Raw genomic sequence first — 19572 nt, 5'->3', positions numbered from 1 at the left:
ATTCATGGAAAAGGAAGAACAAAAAACCTAACTGGAGTTACTACTTCCAAACTGGTCTCTTGGGATCAGAGAGTCATTAGAGAAATGTCCTTTGTGTGCCAAAGGGTTGTCCACTTGGGAGCCATGCTGGAGTAAGAAGAGAGACATGTACCTAACGAGCAGATACAGGGTGCCGAAAATACCTCCTAGTCTCCTGTCTGTCAGTGTGTGCAACCTTAGACAGGAGTGGGTGTGGTTTTCGTCTCTTTGTTCTGAGTACTAATAATGGCTGGGGGCTGATGCGTCTCTGACCTTCCTGCTTTCTCCATTGAGGAGAAAATGATCTATAATCTAGCATCCAGGGAGGAATTCAGCATCCAGGGAGGGATTCAGACTTCCACAAAGAGACCTTCCTGTCAGACAACTCAGCCTCGTAGTCCGTGGATGAGAGGGTCAGACAGAGTGGAAGTCGAGAACACTAAATGTCATCTCCTGAGGGCCAATCCAATTTAGCCCAGAGCATATCGCTGTGTCCGTGTGTTTGCTCGTTTAATTAAGTTATAATGTATTTATTCAGTGCTAATGTCAGTTTCGCCCGAATGACTGCCATTCACACTTTTGAAGATCTTTCTTATTCTATATCATTCAATTGCTATTATGGCCATGCTAGAAAAAATATGTTGAGATTGTTAAATTCACTGCGTGTTTCTAATCGAGTATAATTTTGTCCCCCAGGGGACATTGATCAATGTCTGGAGACACTTTGTCTGTCACACTGGAGAGGGGTGCACAGAGGTCAGGGATGCTGTGAACATCTTACAGGGCACAGGACGCTCCCCACCACAGGGCAGGCTCTGGGCAGGGTGGGTGCAGAGACTGGGAAACTCCTGGTGAAAGAATGTCAGTATCTGTAATACAGTCACTTTCAGGTTCTGCCTTCAACCTTGTAACACTTACTCTTATGCCAACAAATTCAGAATAACCCTTTGGCTCCTATTTGAAAGTTTCAATCACAAACAGTGTAACAGTCCTGTAAGTTTTTTTCCAGGCTGCTGGGTGAAAGAGACAGTTCTTGTTATTTTCCTAAACCATCCCTCAGTTTCAGCCAAGGTCATATGTTTGATGACCATTCTGATTGGTTTTATTATTGTTATATGCCCATAGGTTATTTTCTCTTTCTCTCTCTTTTATTTTTAAAACATTATCAACATTTCAAACGATTTCCTGAGATCATTGTTTCTCAATTGATTTTTGCAACATGTTTTGATCATAAAATTTTTTAATTTTATTTAAATAAATCTATCTTCTTACTTCTGAGATTATGGCTTTATTTAGTGGGTTTGCTCACCTGTGAATGTTGTATGTAGTTTCCTTGATGTTCTGCTATATTGTATGGCTACACTTACACTGAGGTCACAATCCCTCTGATGTTGGTAACGTGTCTGTGGGAGAGGACCAGTTTCATATTCTTCCAGATAGATATCCATTGATGCCAGTATTAGTTTCGATATCCCTTTATTCTAGATGTTATTTAGCAATTCAACCTTTTCCAATGAAATGAAATGCAACCTTGCCATATGGTCAATGTCCTTATACTTTGAGACCTAATTTCTGAGTCATCCCACAAATACAAACCGAGCATTGTAGGAACATTATATATTACATTTTTTCGCGTGTAGGCCATTGACAATTTAGTTATGAATCCATGTTGATATCATTAACAGTTTCTTTTTTATAGCCAATTTCAGTGAGTTTTTAGTTTTCTCATAATTTTGCTGTGGACAGTTGTTTGGAAACTAGTCATTTTCACCTGGTTTCATTTTCCCTTTATTTTTTAAAATCTATAATTTTTCATATCCTTGTGGTTTTCATACTAACCATATATTCACACACATTTGTGACAAAAACAAAAGTGAACAAAAAGGTGAAATCCCTTCACCAGCGTATGTTTCTGTGTAGCACCAAGGACAGAGAACAAAAATATAAATATACGGATGGCATCATGCGGTCAAGCATAATCATGTGAAACAAGTTATTTGGTACAAAACTGGACTGTCGTGATGTCGGGAGCATTTACAGAGCATGGTCTGGGGAAGCCTCTGTCCACTGGCTGACATGCAGAATGAGGATTCGAGGTGTCCCTTGGGTTTGTGAAAAAGAGACCAATACCCAGAGTCCAAGAGTATCAATGAGAGGACGTCACATAGGGAAGGGAGACGAGCGCCTGGGTGGCTCAGTGGGTTAAGAGACCTCTTCTTGCGTTCGGCTCAGCTCAGATCTCACCGTTCGTGAGATCCAGCCCCATGTTGGGCTCTGTGCCCACAGCATGGAGCCTGCTTGGGACTCTCTCTGTCCCTCCCCTCCTTTGTGCTCTCTCTCTCTCACCCTCCCTCCCCTGCTTGTGCTCTTTCTCTCTCTCTCTCTGAAAGAAATAAACATTAAAAAGCGAAAGGGATAACAGGGCTGCCCTCACCTGCTGTCAGCCCCCATGAAGACGAATTGCCCAAGTAATGATGCGAGAGGCACATGAAAGCGAAGTCTTCCGTGGTTGACCTTGTAACTGCGCACCTGGCAGCCAATCACGTGCGCTTCCTTTTGTGAAGTGTTGGCTTATCCCCTTGCTCATTTTTTCCCTTGGCCCCACCATATGTAAGGTGTTTGACATTAGGAATATATCGGCACTTTCGTCTTTGGGGGAGGTAAATGTGTTCTCACATAGTTTTTGCTGGGCATCGGGGGAGGTGGTCGGGTGCAAAGCTGCCAGAAACGAGGACTGTTCGGCACAGTCCCTCGGGGACCCTCTGAGCTTCTTGGATCCTTGAATTTCAGTAAATAAAATTTAAAAAGTTGGGGTACTAACCTCTTTGGTTGTGTAATAGTTTAGCAGAAACAATTAGGAATTTCATTATTAGATCACAAGTTACAAACTGTCATTTTTCCCTCATAATGAAGTGTTTATTAATTATAAGAGATACATTTTGATTTTCTGCAGCATAGACTAGCTTAGCACCCTAAAGGGATTCTATGGTTTAATTTTTACAAAAGTACAATCTATGATGTAGTACTTTCATGAGCTGTATTTGCTATTGTAGAAATGGGCTCAGAGGAATTCAATGTTCTGCTCAAAGGCACAAACCAATCAGCATGTAGTCTTAATTGGAATGATGTCGGGATGTTTCCGGTTCTGAAACTCTGGGAAGTGGTTCCCAACCAGAATTGCTCTTGGGATTTCTGTCCATGTCTGAAGAGGTGCTTCTGAATACCATCAGCCACAGGACAGCACCCGACAAAAATAGTTATCCAGCTCCAAGTGTCAATGGCGAGAAGGTGAGGAAACCTGTTCCACACTAAGGTTTCTCCACTTCCCTGTGCACACAATTCACCAGGGACTGTAGTTGAAATGCAAATTCCTCAGGTCTCCAGGGGCCCCGAGGACACTGCTTCTCTAACAAGCTCCCTGGTGGGTTTGATGCCGCTGGTCCTGGATGTGGAGCCCAGACTGAGAGCAAAGCTGTGGTCCTTTGTTAGGAGAAATTTAAATTAGAATTAAAGTTGTTAAGATGGCAATTCTACCCAAAGATCTACAGATTCAATGATAATTTGAAAATAACAAAAATGGGGTATGCTTGGAAAACATTTTTAAAACCATTCTAAAATTAAATAAAAAATCTTCCAAGCATGAGCACAGGAGGCCATCCCATTTATTTATGTATTCTTTAATTTCTTTCAGGACCATTTTATTGTTTTTATTTATAAGTCTTTTGACGGCAGTAAGTAACCAATCATTCACCCCAGCGAATAAATGCCCTTAAACACTGCCACTGCTATTCCATACTTGATTGAGAGATGTACAGCTTGAGAAGAAATGTAGAGCGTAGTAATACAAAGGAGAATTTAAAATTTGCTTTATCATAGTCGAGGTCATCTTTGACTCCAAGGCCGTATTAAGTCATTCTACTTTTTTGAATTTCTGTTTCGGTGTAGACTCCACTGGTAGACAAGTTTTTGATAATCAGTTTTGCCAGTGACTAATGTAAGCACTGGGGACATAGAGCCTGAGAAGAGAACGGGATCCTAATTCGGAGAAAAAAGCTAATGGCCCATTATAAAACACACTGGTATGTTCATCAAGAAAACAGTTATTGTAGTGATATACAAAAGAATGACAGGCACAAAGTGAAAAACTGTGGTGTCAGATTTAGAATAGAATAGAATAGAATAGAATAGAATAAAACAGAATAGAATAGAAATGAACTACTGATCAAACTGAATTTTTTCCATCAGGGTGGTAACAAATGAATATTCTTTTCGGAAAACTAAAGACATATTAAATGGGGTAATTTTTTTCATTTGGGAATAAATTATTCTTAAGAAATCCAAGCAGTTCCATTAGATAAATGGGAATTCCTAAGTTTTCCATATCACAGTTTGGGAATCAATTTACCAATAAAGGTAAAAGATCTGTACACTGAATAGAAGGTTTACGAAAGAAATTGAAGAAGACAAAAAGAAATGGAAAAACATTCCATGCTCAGTGATTGGTAGAAATAAAGGAAGAAAATGAAGGAATAATGATTGCATATCAGAGAAAGGTAAAAAAAAAAAAAGTTTTTTAAATAAGTAAGTAAATTGTACTGAGTAGTTGAAAAAATAAAAATTCCAGGAAATAAATGAAAGAAGCATTCTCTATACCCACAATTTGCTTTAAACACACACACACACACACACACACACACACACACACAACTTATCCGTTTAAGACCATGAGGCCTGCAATCATGGGAAATTCTTCAACCCCAAGACAATTGGAACTTTTATAGCTGCCATCCCAGAGAATCTCCTCAGAGCCTCCTTTATGTCTCTGTTCCTCAGGCTGTAGATGAAGGGGTTCAGCATGGGTGTGACCACCGTGTACATCACCGAGGCTGTGGCACTTGAGTGGGAGCTCTGGGTAGCAGCAGAGCTAAGGTACACTCCCAGGCCAGTACAATAAAATAAGGAGACAACCGAGAGGTGAGATGCACAGGTGGAAAACGCTTTATACTTGCCCTGAGCTGATGAGATTCTCTGTATGCAGAAAGCTATCTTGGAGTAAGAGTAAAGGATCCCAATGAAGGGACCACCACCCAGCAGCATAGCTGCAAGATACATCACCAAGTTATTAAAAAAGGTGTCAGAACAAGCCAGTTGGGTCATCTGATTGAGTTCACAAAAAAAGTGGGGAATTTCTACCTCTGTACAGAAGGATAGCTGCAACACCATTAAGGTTTGTAACAAGGAATGCAGGACACTCATGATCCAGGACACCAGAACCAGCAGTCCACAGAGCTGGGGTTTCATCATGACTGTGTAGTGCAGGGGGTGACAGATGGCCACAAACCTGTCATAGGCCATCATGGTCAGGAGATACATGTCCAACACTGAAAAGATTAAGAAAAAGTCCATCTGTGTGATGCAGTCGTCATAGGTTATGACTTTACTCTGAGTCTGGATGTTCACCAGCATCTTCGGGATGATTGTGGAGGTGATGCAGATGTCTACAAAGGACAGGTTGGCCAGGAAGAAGTACATGGGCGTGTGGAGGCGGGAGTCAGAGCTGACGGCCAGGAGGATGAGGAGGTTGCCAAACACAGTGATCAGGTACATGGAGAGGAAAAGCCCAAATATGAGGGGCTGAAGTTCTGGTCCCTCTGAAAATCCCAGAAGCAGAAATTCTAATAGTCGTGTATCATTTCCTGGTTCCATGAGGTTGAACTGGCCCCAGAAAGAGGAAAGAGATATCATCAATTTTCACCTGAAGGCATTTCTCACATAGTTGAAAGGGTCCAATTTATATTGTGCAGTCAAGAAGTTAATTTCATTGTCTTGTGTATGGATTGTCCCCTTGAAAGGATTCCCTCTCATTGCATCTCTGATTAGGCATTTTGGTCTCATTCTCCGCATTCCCCAACAGAGGTCGTGCATTTTACTCTTTTACTAAGAATATCTTTCCTGCATTGGAGGAGTATGTACTGAGTGTCAAATATGTTCCAGGCATTGTCTAGGCCATGAGCACGGGATACTGAAAACCAAAAGCCACTATAATCTAATGATGGAGAGTGATTAGAAACAAATAAAAATATTAATAAGACATCAGAGGGTGCTAAGAACTTTGAGGAAGCCAGGGTCAGTGTAAAGCAGAGTGTGGTGAACAGGTGACCTTAGAACAGAGACCTCAAGGAAAGGAAGGCAGGAGCCCAGAGCCTGTCTGAGGAAGTGTGTGCTGGCCGAGGGAATGGCCTCTGCTAAGGCCCCGAGGATGATCCTACTTCGAGCTATTTGGGTCCAAAACAGGAAGCATGTTTGGGAATGGAGAATTACCAGGAGAGATATCAGAGTTGGTGTCAGGCAATTTCAAAGAAATAGGTGGCCTCGTTGCTGGTTCCCCTTCAAGAGAAAGGAGTCACTCACCCACATTAGGTACTGCTTGTATTTTAGAATCTACTTGCAAAGGCATCCTTTAAATTGACATAGAGCCCCTACTGAACACCATGTGTTGATTTCTGGCCTCTGTGTTACAAGAGTCATCTTGGAATATATTAGACCATATACCTCTGCTCTGTGTACGTATCCCATTCCACAAGGTGCACACACACACACACACACCCCCCAAATCATTGCTCTCTGGGCTGTGTTCTTTCCATGAGTTCTCAACCCTCACCCCAACAATTAAGCTCGGAGTGGCTCTAACTCAAGATACCCGGATCCATTATCATTCCCCTAAACAATGTAAAATGGTACCTGGATTTCAATGAACAAGCTTCCCAAGAATAAATAAAATCACCAGTCTCACCTGGATGGGAGCTTTGAGGGACACGTGCCCATGCGGCAGTCTGAATTTCCCCTGGATGGTTGGTTATTGGTGGCGGCTAAACTCTGTCCCCACACAAGACAGGAGGAAGGAGGCTAGCATGAGTCTCCCAGCCAAGCTTCAGACTCCAGAAGCAACAACCAGGTCCCATCAGGTGGTACAAGCAGAGGGACTTCACACAGGAGATACTTACAGTTTCCTCTTCTGTTGAGAAGGCACGTTTCCCTCCCACTCCTCTGACCTACAGCACATGATTTCCTGGGGGACACTGGTGTGGACACAAGGGAAAGTTTTCCTGGAGATTGTGTTCCCAATAGACCAGGTTATAACCACGCATATCCGGGGTTGATTAATCCTTCCTTGTGCACACCGCTGCTCCCAGAGTACAGACCTCCCAGCACCTTGCCCCAAGCCTGATTTCGGCATTTCCCCAAAGTCTAGGACTAGCAATCTGTCTGGATTACACTCCTTGGACCTCCAAAATACCACGTGTTGATTGAGTTGTGACCTCTGTGTTACAAAAGTCGCCTTGGAATATATATTAGACCATGTACCTCTTGTGGTGGAGACACAGCCCTGCCATCTATAGAACATTCCTGTTTTCCTTTTCAACAAGGAGGGCAACTAAGTTCCTTGATATAAACCCCAAGCACTACATACCTCAGCTTCATGACACATTTGCCAAACATTTAGGAATTTCATACTATGTCACAAGTTAAGAGCTGCTCTTTAGCCCCTCTTTGTGAAGCTTTTGTTAGTTGTATGGCATATGTTTAGATACTTTTTTTAAATATGAAATTTATTGCCAAATTGGTTTCCATACAACACCCAGGGCTCATCCCAACAGGTGCCCTCCTCAATGCCCATCACCTACCACCCCCCTCCCACCCCCCATCAACCCTCAGTTTGTTCTCAGTTTTTAAGAGTCTCTTATGGTTTGCTCCCTCCTTCTCTAACTTTTTTTCCCCTTCCCCTCCCTCATAGTCTTCTGTTAAGTTTCTCAGGATCCACATAAGAGTGAAAACATATGGTATCTGTCTTTCTCTGTAGGACTTATTTCACTTAGCATCACACTCTCCAGTTCCATCCACGTTGTTACAAAAGGCCAGATTTCATTCTTTCTCATTGCCAAGTAGGATTCCATTGTGTATATAAACCACAATTTCTTTATCCATCCGTCAGTTGATGGACATTTAGGCTCTTTCCATCATTTGGCTATTGTTGAAAGTGCCACTATAAACATTGGGGTACAAGTGCCCCTATGCATCAGCACTCCTGTATCCCTTGGCTAAATTCCTAGCAGTGCTATTGCTGGGTCATAGGGTAGATCTATTTTTATAGATACTTTTTGCAGTATAATATAAACTTGGAATAGAAAAGTAAACAGATTCTTCCCTGTAGTTTCCGGAAGGAACCAAGCCTTGCAAACATCTTCATATTAGCCCAATGAGAACGACTTCAGCTTCTGATTCACAGAATTATAAGAACATAATGTGTTTATTTTTTATATCATATTATATTATATTAATTTAATTAATTTGTTTTTGAGGTAGGGAGAAAAAGCACAAGTGAGCAAGGGGCAAAGAGAGAATCCCATGAGGGGCAGAGAGAGAGAAAGAGAGAGAGGTGGGAGAGAGAAGTGGGGCTCACCTGACATGGGGCTCAAGATCATGAACCCTGAGATCACAGCTGAGCCAAAATCAGATGCTTAATTGACTGAACCATCCATGCATCCAGCATAAGTGTTTTAGAACACTAATGTAGTCATTTTACATTAGCATTAGGACTTTAATACAATTTTCCCAATTAAGTTTTGTTAAGACCCTGAGATTAAGCTTCTTCATTCATCCATTTAACTTCCCCTGGGTAAAGGCATTTTGTGTTGTAATCCCATCTTCAAGTAAAAGAAGAAATTTAGAATCAATTTGGAGTTATTAATCCTCTTTAACTGGTAAAGAATTTCTCAATGCATAAATTCAAACGTACTTCAGATTTTGATGTCTTTGAGACATTACAACAGGAAAAGTAAGTCATCATTTAAATGTATGTCTCTCATTTACTTTATATATTTTGTCTACATGTACGCATTCTTTTAAATGCATGTTAATTCAAACATTTATTCTGCAACTTTCCCTCAAGTTTCCTTTCAACATAAAATAAGAGATTAGAAATGAGTTTGTGTTTAAAATGAATAAATGTGCGTCTCCTGGGTGGCTCAGTCTGTTAAACACCTGACTTGATTTTGGCTCACATCATAGTCTTAACCATTTGAGCCACCCAGGCAACCCAGTATCTATTCTTCTTTTTAATAAGGCGGAAAACTGACTTCTTCTGATAATAAACCTTGGGCACTAAACACGTTGGCGTCAAGACACTTTTGCCATCACCTACTTTATCACAAGTTAAAAGCTGCCATTTGGTTCTTTGTTATAAAATGCTTGTTAAATAGAACAAGATGTATTTAGATCCTTTTGTGTACTACAATGTGAGCTTAACATCTCATAGGGAGTTTTGATTTGATCTTTATAAACATCTTATCCCCAAGGAAGTACATTTATGAACTCCATTCTACATTGTATAAATGGTGCTTGGTGATGTCTAGTCATCTGTCCAAATTTAATATCTGAGTATGTGGTGTCCCTTGAGATTGATTCTGTCAGGATGCTTCCGGTTCTCAAACTTGGGGTCGTGGTTCTCAGCCAGAAATGAATTTTCCCCTGGGACATCTGTCAAAGTCTGAAGGGAAGCTGCCAAACACCTACAATCCCCAGGAAAGCACCCCCAAAATACTGTTATCCTGCCCCAAATGTCCACCATAAAAGGTGAGAAACCCAGCTAGACCAGCATGTCTCCAACTTCAATGTGCCCGTGAATCCACACGGATCCCACTACAAATGCAAAATCTTATCTCATGTCCTGGGTGGTCCAGAGATTCTGCATTTCTCCAAGCTCCTGAGTGATGTTGAAGTGCAGGTCCGGGTCTGTGGACCACTGTTTGATTAGCAAGAAGATGATCCTGTGTTAGAGATAAGTGTAGGTAGCGTGAAGGCTTCTGCACCAAATCTTGTCCTTACGTGCCTGTAATTGTGAAAGGATCGTGTATTCGCTCCTTCTTCAGGCTGTGTCAATTCTGTGTTTATTGCTTTTATAAGTGACCAAAATAATACACTTATGAAAAAGGCTTTGTAGTGGGCAAAATAAGGCCCCCCCAAATATGTTCACATCCTAATCCCTAGTATCTACAACATGTTATTTTTTATAGCAAAGAAGGATTAAGGTAACAGATTGATCGGAGCGGCTGATCAGCTGCCATTGAGAGGAAAAGAGCTGTGATTGTCCAGGTGGGACAAAGGCAATCATGACAGTCCTTCAAATGTTGAGGAGGGAGACAAAAGAGTTGGTGCTAGAGAGACTTTGAAAACCTACCCTGCTGGCTCTGAAGGTGGAGGAAGAGCCATGAACCAAGAACTGCAGGTGACCAGTGACAGACTGGAAATGGAAAGGAAACAGATTCTCCCCTGAGCCTCCAGCAGGAACTCAACCCTGAAGACATCTTGCTGCTAACCTGATGAAACTCCTTCCAAGCTTCTGACTCCAGAATTGTAAGAGTGTGTATTTGTTCATTTTAAGCAGCTAAAATGGGGACATTTTACAGCAGCAGTAAGAATCTCATAGGGACAGAGTCAATAAAATGATTTGAGGGAACTGAGTTTAAGACTCTCAATTCATTTATCAGCTTCCTTTGGGTAAGGGCAATTGACATGTAAAGAAACCACATTAATAGAAATAAAATGAAATAGATTTTGAAACATTTTGCCCCTTTACCTGATACAGTGATTTCTGTGGGGCATCAATGTGAGTGTGGTCTGACCATGAATCCTTTGAGGCAGTGACACAAGAAAGGAACTCATCATCAGAATTATGGTAACATGTGATAAATTAAAATTTTGTGTCTATTACCACTTCCTTTTACATATGTTCTTTATTTAGTTTCCCTTTATTTTTTGTTGCTACAACCATTCATTCTTTTCAGTGCTCTCCTGTCCAACTGTCTCTCAAGTCTCCTTGCAACATAAAAGATGAAATCATAAATCATCTGTGTGTGTACATGTATGGGGAGTGTGATTATTTGAAAGAAAAATGTACACACACACACACACACACACACAAGACACAACCACTACACTTGAATGTTTTCTTTGAGTAAAAATGCATTTAATTTTTTTCCTTACAAGATTCATAGGAATTAACGTTTAGCGTCTGCACTGCCTACAGAAATAAGGAAAGAGAGGCTCGGGGAGCTTGAATTTTTAACAATTACCTAAGAAAGCAATTAAAGCTTATGTAGACCCTTAAATTATACACAGATGGAAACTTGCACTATGTGCTTTTCTTTATATTTTTTGTAAAATTTTTAAACATTTATTTATTTTTGAAGAGAGAGAGAGAGAGACAGAGCATGAGCGGGGGAGGGTTGACAGAGAGGGAGACACACGATCCGAAGTAGGCTCCAGGCTCTAGCTGTCAGCACAGAGCCCGGTGGGGGGCTCGAACCCACGCACCTGAGCTGGAGTCAGACGCTTAAGAGACTGAGCCACGCAGGCACCCCACGTGCTCTACATTCTTGTGTAGCTCCTTTAACGTACCAAATTGTACCCTTCCAATATGCGGTGTATTGTGTATAATTATACTTCAGTGATTTAATTGGGGACATATCTATGGAGCAGGGCTCAGAGGAGGATTTGGAGCACAGTTAGCTGACTCTCCATTACAGGTGTGGAGATAGCTCTTGTAACGGAAGGAAAGCAAGTTTATGTACGGATGTAGGCGCAGTGAGATGCAACTCAAAGAATACACATAAGCGTATGTAATTTGTAAATAGAAGACTATCCAACAAATCGAAATGTAGAAATAAGACCAAGAATCCGGCTGAAACAGAAGAGCATGACAGCCACAGACAACATCATGGATGGGCCCTAGAAATACCAGGTAGAGATTCAGTCCTGACCACAGACCTGTGAGGAGCCCAGCAGAGGTCAGAAAAGTTTCCCGATACAATGCCATTTGATTGTAAAGGTATTATTGATGAAGAGAACAAAAAGCATGAGAAATGTTGCTCGAAGTCAGATTCCCAACAACTGTAGCTCACTGATAAATCCCCAAGAAATGCAGGGAATGACATTCTCCAGGAACTCATGGCTACTCTGATGCTGATGTTTTGTTGGAGACTAAAAGCACCATTATCCTCGACAGGAGTGAGACCTCCAAGGTCCCTTTCAGCATACGGAAATTCCTTAGACGTTTATGTTATCTCTACCCTTCCCTCCCTCCACAAACTTAAAAGTATATAATCACTCACTTTCCACAATCCCAGTGCAGCGCTCTCTGGCCATGAGTCCTGCCGCCTTGCTATGAGAGCACATTTTTTTGCACGGTAAAACAACTCAAGGATTCTTTTGTGACCATTGTCCTCGGCGATCCCACATCATTTTAACATCCCATGTGACAAGGAAAGAATGTTATATAGCAAGAGCTGACTGACACAATCATCTGAGCAACCGACCTCAACTAATTTGAACACGTTCTACCTTTTACTAGTGTCATATGATTTGACAATTGAGGAGGGCACTCATGACCATTCAGTGATTCAGGTGTATTTCCCATGACTTGATGAACAAGTGACCACGTGAGGGGTCCCTTCTGGGTAACAGGGAGAGTTTGAAGGACATGCACGTTTGTGCAGAAGAACTGGGGACCCTGAGCCACACCCCAGCAGGACATCCAGCTCTCAGGTGAAGCATCCTCTGGTCATGCAGGTGGAAGAGATTTCAGGGCAGGAAAGAGGTACGAAATGGATGATACTGGTAGTGTTCATTCACCATCTCTCGGCATTTGTGACAAATATTAAGAAAAGGAAGTTATTTTGTGTAACAACGGAAAGAATCATATTAGCAGCTAGCATGAGAAGTTTTCTAGCAGAAATGGGAAGATAATTCACTGATAAAAGATAGAAGGCACTAAACAATCCTGCACCTCAATGAATAAACCCCCTCAGTTGTGAACACCATCTTCCGTGCTTTAATAAAGAGGTGCGTAGCGTGAACTGGGACATTAAAAAAAAGAGAGAAATATTTTTTGTGTAGCAAAATGAGTGTTTTGAAATTTTGCCTCCTCATATTTATGGTCATGCCGATACTAAGAACATCAGGTTGATCTATTTATTCAAATTTGTCTTTCTAAGTACACTCCACTGGGAGATGAATATTTGCTAATCAGGTTTGCCAGTGGCTATGGGAGGCTTTCTGGACCCCGAGCTAAATAACAGAATAAAACCAGGAGACCGGTTATAAAGCACAATAGCATGTTTAGCATAAGTGCCTGAAATTAAGCTTTAGATTTCTGGGGCATCGAATTCAAAGACAACCATGTGAAATAAACATATTGTTTATTATTTAAATAAACATATGGCTCAGCTACCCTCAGCCATAAAGTATCTCTTCAGAACGTCCTGGATAACCTAGATAATGACACATAAGTGAATCAGCTTTTCCCCTTCAGCACATAAATTCTACTCAATAAAATTCTCCAGTGAAGTGTGAATCCTCAAACACCTAGCCACTCTGGCCATGGGCCTTAATAGACCCAGGTCCTTCAGCAGCACTCTCTCTGTCTCCCTCTCCATCTCTCTCTCCCCCTCTGAGACATCCAGAAATGGCCCTTGGGCATCCCTGTGCCCTCCAGCTTATGTGAGTAATACATTTCCGTTTTTAGAGTTCTCTGATAGGTGTTGCTGATGTGTGTCTTGTGATCACAATAAGAACCCAGGGACCTGTGCAGTCACAGCATAGGCCTGGTCAGGGAAAGGTCTGTGGGAATGTCCAAAAATACACGGGTGCAGGTGAGTGCCCGGGCTTTCCTAAGCTTTGGTGTCAATAGCCTGAGGTTTAAATGGAACAATGTTAGAATCCACATCATCAGGAGGAGTATTAAATGAAGTGAAGGAAAAAGACCGATAGACTCAAGGTGGAAACTGTGGTTTTGTATTCTCCTTGACAATAAAATGATGGAAATGGCTTCCTGATCAAGTGTAGCTTTATTCCATAAGAAGAGTATAATTCATGATAATGATCTCAGGAAATCTAGGGGAAATTTACCTGGCATGGTATAAGTCATTTGAAATGAAATTAATTTTAAGAAATCCAACTACTCCCATGTGAAATATAGAAATTTCCAGGCATTCATGATCCAAGGTTGAGGAAAACATTGGTGACATATGAAAATAGACAAAGGGGAAACTGTCTGTATATCAGAAACAGCAGAAGCTTAATAAAGTTACTTAAACGTGTAGAAAGTTGACATGAATAAAGATGGAAATTCTAGCAAATAAATAGAAGGAGCAGATTTCACTTCCACAGTCTAATCAAAGAATAACTAATTCTTGACTTTGAAGCTTTGAGCCTTGCAATCATGGGCACGTCTTCAGCCCTAATATGATTGGCCCTCACATCAATGAAATCCCAATGATTCTTTTAAGAACCACCTTTAGGTCTTTGTAACTCAGGCTGTAGATGAAGGGGTTCAGCATGGGCGTGACCACCGTGTACATCACAGAGGCTGTTGCACTTGAGTGGGAGCTCTGGGTGGCAGCAGAGCTGAGGTACACTCCTAGGCTCGTACAAAAAAATAAAGATACAACTAAAAGATGAGATACACAGGTGGAAAATGCTTTATACTTGCCCTGAGCTGATGAGATTCCAATTATGGTTGAAACTATCTTAGAATAAGAGTAAAGGATCCCAGCAAGGGGACCTCCAGCCAGCAGCATAGCTGCAAGGTACATCACCAAGTTATTAATAAAGGTGTCAGAACAGGCAAGTTGGATCATCTGATTGAGTTCACAGAAAAAGTGGGGGATTTCTACCTCTGTACAGAAGGACAGCTGCAACACCATTGAAGTTTGTAACAAGGAATGCAGGACACTCGTGATCCAGGACACCAGGACCAGCAGCCCACAGAGCCAGGGGTTCATGATGATCTTATAGTGGAGGGGGTGACAGATGGCCACAAACCTGTCATAGGCCATCACAGCCAGGAGATAGATGTCCAACCCTGAAAAGATTATGAAGAAGTTCATCTGTGTGATGCAGTCCTCATAGGTAATGACGTTGCTCTGGGTCTGGATGTTCACCAGCATCTTCGGGACGGTGGTGGAGGTGAAGCAGATGTCTACAAAGGACAGGTTGGCCAGGAAGAAGTACATGGGGGTGTGGAGGCGGGAGTCAGAGCTGACGGCCAGGATGATGAGCAGGTTTCCAAACACAGCGATCAGGTACATGGAGAGGAAAAGCCCAAATATGAGGGGCTGCAGTTCTGGTCTCTCTGAAAATCCCAGGAGAAGAAATTTTGATATCCGTGTAATATTTCCTGGTTCCATGAGGTTGCACTGACCCCCGGAAAGAGGCAAAGGACATCATTAATTTTCACATCAACAGTTTACTCACATAGTTGAAATGCTACCAATTATATTGTGCAGTCAAGAAGTTCATTTCGGTATCTTGTCCTTTTTGTCCCCAAAGGATTGTCCTTTTGAAGAGATTCCCTCCTGTTTCACCTCAGATTAGGTGTTTTGGTCTCATTCTCCACACTCCCCAGCAGAGGTCATGCATTTTACTGTTTTACTAAGAATCTCTTTCCTGCATGGGAGGAATATGTGCTGATTGTGAAACATATTCCAGGCATTGTGTAGGCAATGAGCATGGGATACTGGAAAACCAAACGCAAGTATCATCCAATGACAGAGAATGAATAGAAACAAATAAAAATACTAATAAGACATTAGAGGGTGTCAAAGTGCTATGAAGAGAACAAAAGTAGATATAAAGGAGAGCGTGGATACGAGTGTCGTTCTGTAATTGGTATTTGGTCAAGACCCGTAACAGGTGACATTTGACAGAGACTTCAGTGAAAGGAGGGCAGGATCTGCAAGCATTTCTGGGGAAGTGTGTGCTGGCTGAGGGAATGGCCTCTGCTAAGACCCTGAGGATCATACTACTTGGAGCTATTGGGGTCCAAAATAGGAAGCGTTGTGTGAAGAGGAGTAAACAGGAGAGAAATCAGAGATGGTGTCAGGTAATTTCAAAGAAATGGATGGCCTCATTACCGGTTCCCTTTAGAGGGAAAGGAGTCACTCACCCACACTATATACTGCTTATATTTTACAATCTATCTGGAAAGCCTCCTGTACACTGACAAGGAGCCCTCCTGAATACCCTGTGCTGATTGAGTGCTGGCTTCTGTATTATTAGAGTCAACTTAGAATATATTAGCTAAGGCACCCCTGCTCTGGAAACGGATCCCCCGCCACAAGACAAGACACACACACACACACACACACACACACACACACACAGCAAATCATCACTCCCTGAGCTGTGTTCTTCCATGAGTTCTCACCTCCAGCCCCAATAATTAAGCTCACAGTGGCTATAAACCAATGTGGCCAGATCCATTATCATTCCTCACAAACGATGTAAAAGTGGTACCTGAATTCCAATGATTAAGTTTCTTATGGACAAATACAATTGACAGGTCAGACTGGCATGCTTATTTTCTGTCCTGCATTTACAGAAAAACAAACCATCTGCTCAAAATCAGAGAAACACACACACACACACACACACACACAGAGAGAGAGAGAGAGAGAGAGAGAGAGAGAGAGGCAAGAGAGTGAAATGAAATTGAAGTGGCACAAAAGATTTCATGGTTCATATGGTCACTGAAACCTGAGGGGCCGTGAAGAAGAAAAAGCATCCTGAGGTCTGACAACATTCCAAGTCTTGTTACCTCCTTGATGCCCAGCAAAAATAATAAGGAGCAACATTAAATGTGGTCAGAAGACAAAATTAGTGGGTTGTTCAGCATGTGGATCGCCTTACAGACTGAATGCTCCAAGAGAAAAGTGTGCTAAGGGAATAAATCAACCCTTCGGCACGGGAAATATGCAAAGCACAGCAAAAGTTGGGCAGGTAATAATGAAGCAGTAGGAAACTTGGGTTTTTTTTCTGTGCCTGGTTCATATTTCTTTGACCCATTGGATGTCCTGTGATCTTAGGGAAAGTGGATAAGTCCCTTTCACTTTTCAGATGTGGCATCTTTTGTTTTTCCTGGCCTTTGCATTGTGACCTCTCTCTTGACAAGGGTAGTGGGCACACTCTGGTCCTGTTTCTGGTTTGCACAACACCCAAAGGTTTGTTCAGACCTTGCTCTACAGAATTCTGCACACACCGTGACAGTCAGTCTAGGCTCTGAATCACCGTCTTCATAAGATTTCTGCCTGAGGCTCTTACACCACACACTTAATTCATTCTACTATGACTCTGCCATATAAGGCAAGTATCAAAGGAACAGGACCTTCTCTGACCTTGTCCACTGTGGTTTTTCAGGAAGGCATGGTCAGCCAAGCACATGACCATAGAGATCTCCAGGTTCTGGGCTAGGCTGATGGCTGTGTGGTGACCTCAAGTGAATGCACCTGGCATTGATTCTCTCTGACCCTTTCCTGCTGGACCTGCTGGGCACCCGGAATCACGTGGCTGGGAGCTCTGAGGGAGAGGTGTCCATGTGGCTGTCTGAATTCCTCCTGGATGGCTATCGGTGGCAACTAAACCCTCTCCCTGCAGAAGATGGTGGGAAGGAGGCTAGCATGAGTCATCCAGCCAAGCTTCAGACTCTAGAAGCAACAATCAGGTCCCATCGCCCCCGGTGGCACAGGGGGAGGGACTGCACAGAGGAGACATTTATAGTTTCCTTTGTCTGTTCATGAGGCATGTTTCCCTCCTGCTTGTCCAACCTGCAGCACATGATTTCCCTGGGGGACACTGGTCTGGACACAAAGAAAGATTTCCTGGAGTTTCTGTGTTCCCAATAGACCAGGTCATAACTGCGTGACCCCTGTGTTGATTACTCCTACCTTGTGAGTTCTGTCCCTCCCAGAGTTCAAATATCCCAGCACCTAATCCCAACCCTGATTTTAACAATTTCCCAAAGTCTAAGACTAAGCAATCAGTCTGGATTAGATCCCTTGGATCTGCAAAATGTTGGCTTATGGTGGAGACCTGAGCCAAAATCAAAAGTTGTTCGCTTCTACGACTGAACCACCCAGGCGCCCCCAGATATTCATTTAAATATGTTGTGTATAGATATGGCCCCCATTAAGGGATTCCTTCTGCCACATTGATGGAGGTTTTTTTTTTTGCTAAAAAGTTTCTTCTGGAAGAAATGATATTTTTTATAATTTCACTGAGAAATTCTTCAAGTATTCAAGAATATAAATTGAGCATTGACCATGTTTCAGGCAATGAGTATAGGGTGTGGTGAAGAACGTAAATCCCTAGAATCATGGAGGAAAAATATATAAGCAAACAAGAGAATTCTATAACTTTTCAGATGGTGAAGGCTGCTGTGAAGAAAAGAAAAGCAGGAATAAAAAGGGAGCCAATAAGGCATTCTGTTTTAGTGATTATATAGGCAAATTCTGCAAACAGGTGACATTGTAACACAGGACACATATAAGACAGAAAGGATTATGTGGGAAGCCTTTACCTGGCAGAGGGAATGGCCAGTACAAAGGCCCCAAGGAAAGTATTGTTTCAGAAGTTCAAGGCAAAAAGCAAAGCCAGTGCTGCAAGGGCAATGAGCCTGATGGAGACTGATGACAGACGCTGTCACACATGTGGGGAGAAAAGTGGCCTCTCTGCTACAACTGTGATCTCAAGGCACAGGGCTGTCCTTGCCCACGCTACATCTCCCTCTGTATACATCATGGTCTCAAGGCATCCAACGAGTTGCCACAGATCCCCTTCTTGGTGCCTTCTCTTGACTGAGTTCTGGCCCCTGTATTGCGTCATCTTGGGATTTCTGAGTCCTGGCCCCCCTTTTTTTAAAATATGAAATTCATTGTCAAATTGGTTTCCGTACAAAACCCAGTGCTCATCCCCACAGGTGTTCTCCTCAATACCCATCACCCAACCTCCCCCTCCTCCCGCCCCCATCAACCCTCAGATTGTTCTCAGTTTTTAAGAGTCTCTTCTGGTTTGGCTCCCTCCCTCTCTAACTTTTTGAGGACTGCTCACCCTTCACCAGTCACAAGACACCATGCCCTCCTGGGTTGTGTATTTCCCTGTCTTTACAGACCTCACCATCCCGGTTATGCTTGGAATGGACACAACCCAAGGAGGCCAGATCAGACATCTTTTCCCTGCAAAGTATAGAAATGGTTCCCAGAAATGCCAGTACTTAAGCCTCCCACGGACAAATGAATTTGAGGCTCCATATTGGAATGGCAAGTTTCTGCTGTGATTTACACAAACATAAAACAGTCTGTTCAACAGACAGCGAGGCAGAGAGTCGGGGGGGGGGGGCAGTGAATGAAATGGATGAGTCAGAGCAATTATCTAATAAACTTGTGTGGTTCCTGAGACACTGGGAGGTAAAATAAACTGGCATTGCCTTAATAGTAAGTTAAAAGAATAGAATATGGAAGATCAATGAAAGTGTGAGCATTCCTCTGAAATTGACACAGCCACTGAATAAATACATCACTAATCAAACAAACAAATGAACACAGCGATCACCCCTCCTGCACTAAGTTGAATTGGCTCTCAGGCCAAGACAGGTTAATGAAGTTGGCTTCCATTCTTCTGACCCTCTCATCCACGGCGCACCGGGCCGTTGGGCTCACCTGG

At 42.4% G+C, this 19572-nt stretch overlaps 2 protein-coding genes across 2 annotated transcripts; both read right to left on the bottom strand.

Annotated features, from left to right (window-relative positions):
* Nucleotides 1-4755: 4755 nt before the first annotated feature.
* LOC109261262 (putative olfactory receptor 7A2) lies at nucleotides 4756-5760 on the bottom strand. Its single transcript, XM_019439836.2, has one exon. The coding sequence runs from the start codon at nucleotides 5722-5724 to the stop codon at nucleotides 4756-4758; it is 969 nt and encodes a 322-aa protein (XP_019295381.2). The 5' UTR covers nucleotides 5725-5760.
* An 8570-nt stretch (nucleotides 5761-14330) lies between these two features.
* Nucleotides 14331-15263, bottom strand: LOC109261261 (olfactory receptor-like protein OLF4). The gene has a single exon (XM_053896959.1). It carries the CDS (start codon nucleotides 15261-15263, stop codon nucleotides 14331-14333), a length of 933 nt encoding a protein of 310 aa, XP_053752934.1.
* Nucleotides 15264-19572: the final 4309 nt, after the last annotated feature.

This window comes from Panthera pardus, unplaced genomic scaffold (assembly GCF_024362965.1).
Source record: "Panthera pardus isolate Hobbes unplaced genomic scaffold, ASM2436296v1 HiC_scaffold_8, whole genome shotgun sequence".
Classification (NCBI taxonomy): domain Eukaryota; kingdom Metazoa; phylum Chordata; class Mammalia; order Carnivora; family Felidae; genus Panthera; species Panthera pardus.
The sequence above is the reverse complement of the archived record's forward strand: the minus strand, read 5'-3'. Positions and strand labels throughout refer to the sequence as shown.